Source organism: Rissa tridactyla, chromosome 5, assembly GCF_028500815.1.
Source record: "Rissa tridactyla isolate bRisTri1 chromosome 5, bRisTri1.patW.cur.20221130, whole genome shotgun sequence".
In the NCBI taxonomy this organism is placed as follows: Eukaryota; Metazoa; Chordata; class Aves; order Charadriiformes; family Laridae; genus Rissa; species Rissa tridactyla.
This window is the reverse complement of record NC_071470.1, coordinates 43,812,178-43,825,379: the sequence shown is the minus strand read 5'-3', so window position 1 is coordinate 43,825,379 and position 13,202 is coordinate 43,812,178. Positions and strand designations below refer to the sequence as shown.

At 42.2% G+C, this 13,202-nt stretch overlaps 1 protein-coding gene across 5 annotated transcripts in view; it reads left to right on the top strand.

Moving 5' to 3' along the window:
* Positions 1-3,889: 3,889 nt before the first annotated feature.
* The window catches only part of KLHL2 (kelch like family member 2), a 62,297-nt gene continuing 52,984 nt past the window's right edge, over positions 3,890-13,202 (top strand). For 3 of the 5 annotated variants that reach the window (XM_054202872.1, XM_054202874.1, XM_054202870.1), the window contains exons 1-3: positions 3,890-4,051; positions 7,004-7,159; positions 11,545-11,651. In XM_054202872.1, the coding sequence (XP_054058847.1) occupies positions 4,029-4,051; positions 7,004-7,159; positions 11,545-11,651 (286 nt within the window). In that variant the 5' untranslated portion in view covers positions 3,890-4,028. Of the gene's footprint in view, positions 4,052-7,003; positions 7,160-11,544; positions 11,652-13,202 lie in introns of those variants that run through there. The other 2 variants (XM_054202871.1, XM_054202875.1) reach the window with 2 other exon arrangements.

The window sequence follows — 13,202 nt, the reverse complement described above, 5'->3', positions numbered from 1 at the left end:
GTGCTCCAGCAATTGCTTACACAGAAGAATAGTCCTAGAAGAGATTAAATATTTTTATCTATGCTTAGTTGCATTTAACTGATTTTGGTCACAGTACAATTTATTTTTGATAGCAGCTGCTTTGCTATTCCTTATTTCACATTCCCAATTTACACGTCTAATTTTTTCTCTCTCTGCCTACTCTCCAATACATATTCCTTGGCAATCTGGTCCCTTTTTCAGTCTGCTACATGCACTTTCTTGCTTTTTCTTTTCACAGTACTTTTCAATCTAATTCTTCTCAACTGCATTCATGTTCTTAGCTCAATGGTTCTATGAATCTTTAAATATTCCATTCTTCTGGGGGAAAAAAAAAAGTCTCTTACACCATAGTAAGGCCTTTTAAGATTTGTTAATGATGGATTATCAAGGCTGATATTAGAGCTTAGACAAAAGAATGCAGCAATAGCTAATGTCTTTGTTGACCTCAAGTCCTGCCATGAATTCCACATAGGTCCTTGTGGATCTATTTAGATGCAGGGTCCTTGGTTGTATAAAAGTCTGTTGCTGGATGTTAATGTTACTGGGAGTGAAATGCACGGGGAAAAAATGGATGCGTACCCTGAATGATTTTGGATAAAAACATACTTATTTTTACATACATTTTATACATAGATTACCCACAACTAAATTCAGTAAAATACAAATATGATGGATATATGCTAACAAAATGAGGAAGGACCTTGTTTTTCTGTTTGAAGCAATATCAGTACAGAGAGGTACTTAAGTCTTTAATTCTAGCCCCTTCCTTTCTTCTTCCTTTTTCATTAAAAGAGTCCCAGCCTTAGCAGCATCCTCTCATAAGCATTCTGCCCAAATCATTAAGAAGTTATGACTTCTAATACCTAACAAGAGTAAATGTTCTTACAAGTGAAATCTATTTTTTGACCATGGAGAGGTCTTCCTGACCTGCATTTATCAATTAAAAATACTAGTAAGAACCTATTTCAGTGTTCCCTGTAGCTAAGCCTAATACAGATTTCTTCTAACGCGACCACATCAGCATGGTGCACGATCCCTTAAAGATGCTTATAAGACACTGCACATGCGTGCAGTTACTTTCACTTTTACCAGGATTGCTTACTCCATTTGTAGGACTGGGTAACTTGTGGAACTGTCTTGCTGGAAGGCAGAGCATTTTCAGCGGATGTACATCGCCAATGTATAATATCAGTATTTCTACATCGGTAAAGTACTTCTAGTGTCAATGTACCCGAAGAACCGTACAATTGTTAGTAAACCTCGGCAGCATTCCTTCGGAACTTTCTGAAACAAGTGGGAAAGGACTGAGAGTTGTTACAGGGTCAGCCCTAAACACAATAGGGATTTTTCTCAGCAAATGCAGTGATTTGAATTGCTGCAACAAAAATGGCAGCTGTTTCATCATAGTTAAAAAACTTAGCCTATTTCCTTTCAAAACCGTATATATGTACACACACACATATATAAATCCATTTTTTCTCTAAAAGGTCTTTTCTAAGAAGAGGTAGCGGATCAAGCAGAATGCCGTAAAAAATCCAAACATTGTATTTAAAGAATGTGCTTTCTTATGGTTAGATATACAAGTTATTTTGCTATAAACACATAACGTGTTTTGGATGTAATCAATTTTGTTTCAGCTGTTTATGATTCCTTTCAGGATTGCTAAGGTACAAAGACATATTTTTAGAAAAAAAAAAAATAGAATCCTGCCCTATATTTGATGTTCTGTATCCTAGACGTTACTTCAGCTAATGTTAAACAGTTGGCTCAAACGCCAAGACAACACTGCAAGAAAATGGCAGAAGTCACAGGTTGGAAATGCTTAATGTTCATTTAATGAATGTTATTAAACAGTTCTGCCCTGTTAACAAGGGGCAGAATCTGCCGCTGCCTATGTGCTGGCAGGATCTATATGAGAGTAGTGTACAAAACCCCTTATCAGCTCCTGGACAAGTTTACGTGACTTCATGTGGACAGCACAATGTATTACTAGTAAGACTCACTTAGGTCTTATGGATCAGTAAAAGCTAGGATCCTTGTCTTACAAAGTAACACGTCCAGGACTTTCCTCTGGGGTACAGAAACCTGAAAGTACGCTCTGACAGTCATCACCAGCAAGTCTCTGATCTACCCAGACCAGACCTGCTTATGAACTCAGCTGACGCTGTGAGACACGGAGCCTGCTGAATTTTACACCTCCGTTTCAGAGAGCGGTATTGCTAGCTGGCCCCTTTGGAGCAGACTGCCCCACAAGCAGGTTTTGTTGCATCTTTCAAACCTTTAAAAAGTAGCTTGTCTTCTCTAACACAACCCAGAGGCAAATCTGGTCTCTCGAGCAGAGCCAAATTCAGCAGTTAGGAAGCACAGACAGGCATGGACAATCATGATTATTTGATTTAGAAAAACCTTCAGTGGAAAGCCATTGAAAAAATTTTGAAGTGTTCCCACATCAAACATCACAGGGCAATGAAAGACGATTGGTAAACTGAGAAAACTAAAGCAGCATTTTCCAAATGAGGAGTACTATTAGAGATTGGCAAATGAAATAATAAATTAAAATACATTTAGTTTTAATAACCTGTGATTTTATTAGAAGCATTGATGAAGCTTTTATGTATCCATCTATAATATTCTTCACCCAAAACGCACCCGCCATTTTCTATTTTGACTTCTACTTAAAATGTGCTGTCCTCAAACTCTTCTCACTATTACAAAAATAGTTTTGGTCAGTGAGTAATTTTTTAGTTTTAGATTAACTTGGTCAATGTCAAATCTCTTGTGAAGCAGCATTTTATCTTTACAGATGCTATCACTCCTAAATACGCGAATTGTGTGCAGCTTGCTAAGCACATCTTCCACTACACAGTCTTTAGAGATTCATTACCCATGTAAGTTACTTACCCATGTAAGTAACTTACATGGGTTAAAGGACAGTAAATTCTTTGTGGATGCCCCAAGCCGGAAGTTGCTAAATGTCACATTCTTCATTTTGTTTGTTTGAATTAGTGTTTGAAATAGATCCCTGCCCTGTCTGTGTTTCTTTTTGACATTAAGCCACCATTAAAACATAACTCAAGTACTTAAGGCTCAACATTGATGATTGTATGATAGGAGCTGTTTGGAGCAGCACAGTGCCTGTTTTGCTGGACTGGCTCAGATAAAAGTGGGCAAGATCCCGCAGGTGGCAGTGAACCAGAGGCAGCGTCCCCGGGCTTCATCCTGATGTGCTTTCGGGCTCTGCTTTAGCCCCTTCTCCGAGCTGCGACCACCGGCGCAAGCTGGCGTCCGGCCACCTCCTCGGCCGGCTGGCACGAAGCCACGGACGCCCCTCCACAGGGGTGGGTCTGCTCACACGGGAGAACTGTGACCAAGTTTTACTTATTCTCCCAAAAAGGAAAAGAGATAGCCCTGGCTGCAGGGCCTAGCGCACGTCCACGTCCCCACACGCACCAGTGCCCCATGCCAACCCCCCCAGTGCCGAGGACACCCGGGCTCGGCCGCTCCGTCTGCGGGACGCGCCCTCGGCTCGCAGGTGCCGCTCTGGGGCCCGGCCCGCCGGGAAGGCGGGAGATGCGCACCCGGGTGTCCGAGGACCCAGAAGGGCGCTGCACCCAGGCTCATCCCCCTTCCAAGGACAGGCCTCCTCCAGCGCAGGGGCACGCCTCCGACTCCTAAAGGCCAGGGACGAGCAGCCGCCCGGGCTGTGAGGCTCCGGGGACCCCGGCCGCCGCCTGAGGGCCGCCCGCCCTCCGCGCCTGACATGGGCCGGGCCGGGCGCCCCCTGTCGCCGCGCCTGCGCGCTGCGGGCCCGTCCCCGCCACCGCCCTCCGGCGGGCGGGAACCCGGAAGTGGGCAGCGCCGGCGGCTCCCGGCGGGCCGGCGGGTAGCGGGGGCTCGGCCGGGCGGGCGCAGCCGGCACCCCGCGGCGGGGGCAGCGGCGGCTGGCATGGTGCTGGCGGCAGCGCGCCGCGCCCGCGTTGCACGGAGGAAGTCCGAGCGGAGCCGCGATGGAGATGCTGCTGCCGCCCGTGTGAGTGCGGCGGCGGCGGGGAGGCTGACGGGCTGCTGGAGCCCGCCTGGGCGGCGGCGCGGAGCGGTGCGGAGCGGAGCGCAGCGCTGTGCGGTGCTGGGGGCTGGGGATGCGGAGCCGGGCCCAGCCGCGGAGCTGCCGCTGCGCTCCTCAGCCCGCCTGGCCCGCGGCGCGGCCGGCCCGCCCCGGGCCCCTCGGCACCGGGCGGGCAGTTCTGCCCGCCAGCAGCCACTGCCCCGGCGGGGGGGACGTGGGCCCGGCCGCGGCGGTGCGGGGCAGCGCTGGCGGGAGGGTCGTGTCGGCGAAGCGGCGGGGGGCGGCGGCCGGTGCCCGGCGGGCTGGGGCTGGGGCTGGGGCTCCGCGGGGGCAGCGCGGCCGCCCGGTGGTTGGAGATGCCCCGTCGCGCCGCTGCCGTGCCCGCGTCGGCGGGGCCGGGGGGAGCCGGGCGCTGGGCGCCCGCGGGCGGGCAGGGCTGCTGGCACCCCCCCTTCACCCCGCCGCCTTCCAGCTTGCGGGGAAGGGCTTTCTTATTTTATTTTTTATTTTTTTTTTTCCCTCCTCCCCCTCACTCCTTCTGCTTCCTCCATATGTGGTCCCAAATTACTCCCTGTTTGACTCAGCAGTCATGCTCATCACACTCTCTCGGTTTTCTGGTTTTTTAGTTAAGCATCTTTTTTAGTGGCAGGGCGCTAGGCGAGCCACACAGTTCCAGCTGCACTTCAGATGGGCTCATCCAGTCTTACGTGCTCCAGTTCAGCGTAGCTTTATCCTGCGCCTTCGGGAGGCTGATTTCAGGTACGCTGTGGGTGAGGCTCTCCAGAACAAACCAAAGGGAACCAGTGGCAGACAGCTTTGACCCAACTGGTGAAACGGCGAGAGAGACTGAAGTTAACTCCAGGCAGACTAGCGGTTCTCAAAATAGAAGGCATATGACTGACGGCTTTGTAGGCTTCATTACCTTAAAACAAAATCGTCCTTTGTGACAAGCTAATGAAACTTCAGCAAATGAATTTACGCTTCATAGGAACTCCGCCATCTATTCAGTTGGCTTGGCAGCTCTTTATAGGCAACTCTGGCAGCTTTTTTTCTTGCATATCTGTATGTGATGTGCATATAGTCTGTATAGGTATGCAGATATGTACACATCAGTATCTGATGTATTGGTTTGGGATGTAAAAAGAAGTGTTCTTATCTTGGACTTGATAAGTCAGTGGTATAATTAAAAGCTGGGTCTCTTCTTCACAGTTAGTCTTTGGTGTTTTGAATGTTCCCTGAAGTCGCTGATTTCCATGTATCATTTTTCTGAATGCTGATCACTACATATGTCACATAATTTAGAAGACTAATATTCAGTCTAAAGGAGTTCGCTAGATAGGATGGCTTTTTTTGGCCTCCGTACAGCAGCATGTGTATGTGCTGTGTAATGCGTAACTTGATTTTTTTTCTTTTTCTGACTGATGCAAAATTGCTGTTTGTTACTTGGCCCCTTTCAGCAATGAGTTTTGTAATTTTCAAAATTGGGCATGAAACTTTTGATTCATAGCAGTTTCATGGTACAGTGCAGTAAGTTGGTACTAGTTTGAGTTCTGTAGATGGACCTTACTTCGTTAGCCAGTATTTTACAGAGTTTTAAAATTCCTTTGTTGCTTGATGCTGTTTTGTGTTCTTTTGCTCCAAAACTTTGTTGCTGCTTTTGGAGTCATGAAAAGTAGAGCCGAATACTTTGCTTTACATGTTGTTGTAGTGCACAGAATATAGAGTTCTGTGTTAAAACCTTAAATTAATTTGCCTTGAGTTTTTCATTTAAGCTTCTAGACGTGCCCAAGTAAAAAGTTTTAGGTATGGTAGAAAAGAAGCTGGAATTCTGGGAGTCAACGCACGTCTTCAGTTTGACTATTCTTACCCAAAGCAAGTAGGATTGGGTTTTTATTTGAAATCAGACCTCTGATATACCAGGGTCAGTTACCTCACCAAGTCACTTCAGTGATTTTGTTTATTTCCAGCTTAGAGGTCCAGGAATACCATTACAATAGTGTAGGTGAAAACATCACTGATGCTAAGCATTTTCCAAGTACTGCAACAGTGTAATTTGCCTTTTAAGAATAACATTGTGACTGTAAACACAAAACTCACTGGCCCCACTTGCTGTTTGGACAGTCCTAGTGACTGAGGTGTGTACATAATAATTTTTCTAGAGAGGTTAGTGTCCATAAAACTTGGACATTTCTTATAGAAACAGATAGTTGTAGATAGAGCTAATGACTTTTCACACTACTTCGTTTTTCTCTTGCTATTTTGGGTGTGTTTTTGAGAGTAAGAAAAATTAAGAGGTTGGTCACTTTTGCTTTTCAAAACATTGAGTGGATCTGTAAAACTACCCAGTTTTTCTTAGTCTCATTTAGGTTTCATGCAGCTGGTAGGGAAAGCCTGGACAATTACAGTAGTCACTGTGTGGTCTTCCTGTCAGAGATGAACTAGGAGCTGCATGATCCAGTAAGGGAGGTCCTGGTGGAAGGGCAGAGAGTAGCTCTCGTCTCGCAGGCAGTGAAGGCGTTGAGAGACCGGGGTGGTGGATGTTGCATTCCGCCATTGATTTGTGCATACAACAGGCTAAACATTCCCGAACCACAGCTTCTCCCCTCACTTCAGGGTTTACTGGAAATATTCTACGGCATCATCTCCATGTTTTCCTTAGTGGAGATTATGGTTAGTCCTAAAGTGCCTCTGTTAACCTCACTAGTGTTGCTCACCAACTTATCGCTTCCTCAGGAATTCTACCTACTCCTCCACACTGTTGGTAATAGGGAAACTAAAATTACTTGGAGTAAAGAATAAGTCGAAGTGCAAATCTTCTCCTTCTCCCCAAGATGAAGGTGAAGAAAACAGGAGTGACGGAAATGGACATTAGACATAAGTATTGACTCTCTTTCTTTTTTTTCTCTTTCTTTCCAGATGTACCAAACTTTGCCATCAGAAGCCCTTGGATCTGAAAGATGATAACACTGAAATTCACTGTCCTGTTACAGTAAATCCATGGCACATGAAGAAAGCTTTTAAAGTTATGAATGAATTAAGAAGGTATTACTTCACTGAATACATCTTCCTGGAGTCCGTAGTACATTTTTACTTTCATTTGCATTTATTAAGTTAGTACTAATAGTTTAGTTAGTAAGAACATGCAATTCCAGAAATGTTGCTGATGAGAAGGATTAAATATACTGTGATAGTCATGTGATGACAGCTCTAATGTGTGCAATATGTTTTTGCCCCTCAATCAAAACTAGGTTTATGAGACTTGAAAAATACTTGGAGGTTGTATTTAAGGAGCTACTGATCCTGTCTTGTTTGTAGTTGATCCTGGATAGATGAAAAGTTACTCTTTAATTGAGCCTAAGGCTCCTCGTTTGCCTGTTGTTGATTTTTGTGGTAGGCTGTGAACTGGAAATATGTTAAAATTTTCTAGTCTGGAGACACAGGTCACAATCTAATAAATGTAAACCAACTCACAGTACCCTTTCTTTTCTTAGTTACCTTTTGCTTTCCCCCTGGGAAAAATCAATGAACTCCCAAATCAAACGTTGAAAGTAACTTTTCTCAGTAAAGTTTTTTAAGACCTTGAGTGATACTACCATCAGTTTGAGCAAAACTGTGAGACTGGTGCTGATGCTGTTCTTAGCACCTGTATTGATTTATTTCCTACATATGAGTAGGTGAGATGGTGTTGAAAACTGTGACAGCAGGTAATTAGAGCTCACAACTGAGCTCTGGTAATTAGGACTCACAACTATCACTGACAGTAATTCAGCTTTATAACTAACAGCAACAATGGAGAAATTAAATAAATAAAACACTTTTTTAGCATAGACAATACCAGAGTGCGTGGAAATCCTGTAGTCCTTTGTTATTTCCCATATAAGATTAAAAACTAGAGAGGCTTCACCTGAAAAACAGACAGCAACTGATACCCTATTAAAGTATGCCTCTGCCTTTGATCTTCGCTGTTTCATATGGGTAAATCTTTAATACTATGGTAGATACTGTGATCAGATCAACGTATGTATCTGGCTGTGACAGTTTGTACTGTACTGGAAGATTGGAGAAAAATCATATGCTGACTATAAAAGACTTAAATCCAGCTCAAAGACTCCCATAGTCTGAGGATAATGGGATAAAAGCAGAGACTATTTTTCTAGTATGTTAACAGCCTAGTTACCTTATGCTGGAAGGACTGATGCTTGTTGCTTGACCTTACTTATGCCCGTGGCTTTTTCAAGGATCCCAGTAACCAGCTTCAGTGTCTCAAGGAGTGTCATAGAGCCTGGCTGGAGCCAGTAGCTGTGAATTCGTAAGGCTGAGCAAGAGTTTAGATGAAGAAACGTTTTCCCAGAATGAATCTGACAACAGTTTCAGAAGTCAGAAGCTTTACCTGTGTTTTGTTGTGTTGCGAGTAAAAGATACGTGGTCTTCCAGCAGAGTGCATTGTTGAAGGCTGTGGATTATTTTCAGAATATACTTTAGTTTCCATGGTTACTTAAATTTGAATTGCTGTAGAAGCAATTTGAGCAATTTTGTCTTGCATGTATAAATAGTTAAAGTTGGAACAGGAGAAGTACCAGTCAAACCTTAACTATAGTTCTTATTTAATAAGGTAGTTGAGGCAGCGGTGTTTACTGTTTAAGCTGAGTACAGCTTTTAAAACAGCAAGTGCTAATTAGATGAGACTATAAACATTAATATTTGCATTTATTTGTTTGAAATAATAAACTGAAATATTTTAGTAATGTTTCAGACTTCATTACTCTAAATGAAGACCTAATATTAATCAAGTAAGTGATATTTTCAATTTTATTGACTACATTTTTAAAGTGGTTTCTATCTCAGTTCTTTTCATTAGTGTAGCTTAAACAGGTATTTGCCAGAGGTATACTTTCCAGAAAGTGGATAACTAGTGAAGAAATCATCTGCTTAAGCATCTGAGATACATTGGCTTCTGAGTGCTTAGGTCTGTGAGTTTATATTACATTTTTGGCTGCTGTCAAGTTGCCTGGTTCTTGTTAGCTCATAAAAGGGTTCTTCTGTGCCTTCAAATTTTGACAAATTTGAGTAATTTTGTCCTTGGTAGTTTTTGTCATTTCATTACTCACCATCACCTCAACACTGAGTCAGAGAGATCATTAGGATAGCTAATTAGTTCTTGACATATGAAGAAAATACCCTTTGATGCCTGTCTTTCCTCTTCATTATGATTTGGTTTTATCACAATGGAATTTGACCTTACCTAAATTTGTTAAAATCCTCATTCTTACAAACAAGACTTTACCAAAATCTTTTGGGAATGTGGGTAATGACCTTTCTCTATATAAGTCAATGAAGAATAACCTACAAGCTGGTAAACAGTTCTTGTTCTTAAATCTATACCTTTTTGCCCCCCCCCCCGCTTTTCTTTTCATCATTTCCTTTACCAAGATGGTATACTCCTCGTGCTCTGTTCATTCAGTCACTCTATACAAGCAAATTGATACAATATCACTTGAGAATGTGAGCTTTTCTAAAATAAATTAGTGTGCTCTCATGAAATGAAGGTGCCGAGTTGCTGTGTAAGCCACAAGATGCTTGCAACAGAGTACATGATTAAGTTCATGAGCTTGTTTCTTTACTTAGTAGTTTATTTAGCTTGTTAGCTTTGTAGTAATGCAGAGCATATTCATTCACCTAACGTGATTCCAGGCTGGACTATCTGTAAGTTACTATGTTTAAATATGCGCAATGTAATTAATTACCGGGAGTTTTGCATTGGTGTAATTCTGTTGCTTCTGGCTTTATTGTTATCCTTGGTATTTCTGTGTAGCTAAGTATAAAACTTTTTGTTCCTGTTTTCAGGATAGGTGCAGGTGTCTGAAAAAGCTGGGTATCTGATGACCTCTTATGTGCAGCTTTGTGTTTCAATTTTTGTATAATAAATGTAATGGTTGTTTTCAAGCTCCTCTGAATTGTGTGTTTCATCTGGGTATGGTCATTACCCTACATTATACCTCTTTTTTTTTTGGTAATAAGCATACTGCAGGCTAAACTTCTGAGATATAGATAGTTGCTGTAGTTATTGAGAGCTGAAAGGGGGAGAAATATTCTAAGGTCGGGGTTGCAATGTGTCCCCAAAGGTGAGTTGCAGCCACTGTAGCCTCCACAAGGCCCTCTTACTTGAGACTGTGCTCAAAGAAATTGGATGATTGCAGAAGCTGAGAGATCATGGACTTTTCTTTGGACTGAGGTGGTGATCTGAGCGGTTTGGCTGAGAGCTCTAACTCTTTTGGAGTAAAATGCTCATCCTGGTCTCTGCTACAGTTCTGCATGGTAGTTGCAAAATATGAGCAAGTCTGCACTCTAGCTGCAATATATATTCAGGAAAGGTAAAAAAATAATCTTTTCAAAGTACTGAGGATGGAGATCACTGGATTGATGTACAGCTCTAGCTCTGTCCCTGTGGAATATGTTCTGTTAGATTGTATTTTCCCCTTGTTGCCCTGGCCATTAGCAGTAGCATACAATACACAAAACTACAGGGACAGTGCTAGCATAAGAAGGAAATAAAAGACAAATGTGACTCTGAAGATGCTAGGAAATTGCAGCCTTTTGGTGTTGTGGTGGGTTTTTTTGTTTGGTCCCCCACCCTGCCCTTTCCCTCTAGAAAATTGGATTATGAAAAGTACAAGGTGTGGTGGTTTTCACTGGAAGAAGTATATCCAATAGCCATAAACTGTATTGGAAACACCTGTTTTGGGAATGGTTATAAATGAGATGTTACTTTATTGCAACAGAAGAGGGAGGAAATATGGATTACAGTTGCAAAGGACAAGAATGCAAATAGATGTAATGAAGATAAAAAAAGTCAGACAAGATATGAAGTTAACCATAATAAATTCTAAACTGGTCAGAGTGGAAAAAATAATTGCTGTTGTGTGCATGGGCTGTGTGTGAAAAATGCTTGGAAAACAGTAAATATAGAGATGACCAAGTAGTGATTTTGAGCAATTAAGTAGGCATGGGCTTCCAGCATAATGTGACGCAGGCATCACAATTGAAGTTTGGGTTCTTTGTTACCTGTAAAGTTTCATTTTTTTTAGCTCAATTTTTTAGTGTTTGTGTGTATCAAATTCTTCTTTCTATCACAGTTATTCAAAGAGGCCCAGACTTTGAGTGAGAAGGCTTATAAATTTAGCTGATAGAACTTTTGTTTATTCAATGCAGAAAACTTCGGTGCAAGAAATCACAATTCAGTTGTTTGATTTTTAGAAAGTTCTGTGTACCCAAGCACCATCTGTAATCTGACTGAGTAATAGCCATTTGGTTGTGTAACGCATTTGAAAACAATGCTTCATCAACATTGTCTGCCTGCCTCTTTTGAGGGCACGGGAAAAGAAATTGTGTGTGATATTGTATGCTTTTCTGTTGTAGTTCACTTATGTGAAATTGCCTTCTCTGCTATTTCTAAATAGTCAAAACTTGCTGTGTGATGTGACGATAGTAGCTGAAGACATGGAAATTGCAGCGCATAGAGTTGTGCTAGCCGCCTGCAGCCCCTACTTCCATGCCATGTTTACAGGTACCGAATGTTTCAATACTTACCATGTTCTAATCCAATCCAACTGTACAAAGCACAAAATTAAGTGACTTTTGCTTTTTTAGGTTCTTATCTAATTTTTAGATAAGCCAATAGGAACATTTGGGTTTCCTAATGATTTTTTTTTTTGCAGTCTAAGTTGGGCATATTGGCAACTTATTCTTTGTTAGCGTGATGAGTGCTTTAAAGAGTCTCTTTCGTTTAAACAAATTTATATGTTAAGTATGCTAGGAATATTAGAATTGTCATACCCTTTAAGGCTCTAGTAATCTCACTTGTCCAAAAGAAGGTTGAAATAACATTCATGTAAATTTTGGAGTAAATTATGTCCTTTAACAACTACTGCTGCTGCGTTCTTCAGACCGCAAGTACTCTAGGCTGTTAGTAGATATAAAAGCTTTCTGTGGCATTGGCAGCCTGTAGCTGCAGTGCATGTTTCGGTATTTTTAGGGTAATCCTCTGTGACAGATGTACTCTGCATCATTGCCACAACTTTTCTGTGCAGGCTTGATTCTGCCTGTGCACGCTCCATGCTGGCCCAGTAACTGCTTTGCCACTACAACAGGAATGCTGAGGGCTTGCAAGGCTAAGATAAGTTCAGGTTCACAGGAGGCTCCAGCTGAACTCCTGTACTGTGGGTTTAATTCCATGATGGTTATAAATCGTATTGAAATCATGTGGAATTCGGTGTCAAAGTGAGAATGCTGCTAAATGCATGTTAAAATTAATTTCTGAAGTTTTGTCTGTTCCTTCTCAAATCTCGTGACAGTTTGATAGTTAACGTTGACTGTCTGAAATTAAAAGAATTCTCTGCAACACATTGCTTCTGACCACCAGCTCAGGTGGAGGCAGAAATGTGACTCTTGGCCTGCCAGTATACAAGCAAATTTGAGCTTTAATAACTTTAATGGTATGCAACTGAAGATTAATGAAATTTGAAATGCTATTGTGTCCCGGGGAAGCAGCTGATTGTTCTTGATTTTTATATATAAATATTTTGACACAACCAAAGCTAGCTAGAAGTGGAGTCACTACTAGCAGCAACAATGCTTTAAAATTGCGTGTAAAATTTAATATCTATTCCTCTAGTGGTTCTTCAAGTTTGTGTTTGTGGTTGAGACAAACATTCCAGGTGACTGATACATTCTTCCTTAATTTTTTACTGCTTTCTTTAAAGTTAGAATGAAAACAGCTGCTTCTACAGTTCCTTTTCATCACCTTAGTAACAGAGAAACACAAGCCTCTTACATTAGTTCTGTATTAAAGATTAACTGTCATTGACTGTCACATTGAAAATACTCTTTACTTGGAGTATAAGTTTTATATTATGCTTTCTGTGGCAGACAAGACACTTCTGCTTGCCCTGACATTGATTACCTGTTAGAAGTGCGAGCGCAGCGATGTCTGTGGCCACTCACTAGATGGAATCACTGACACCTTGGGCCTTTCCTTGCTTCAGTCCCTTTTAAAAATTTTTGTTTGTTTTATGTTTTTACATGTCATCTTTGACCCTCGGTGCTGTGGGAAGTGAGA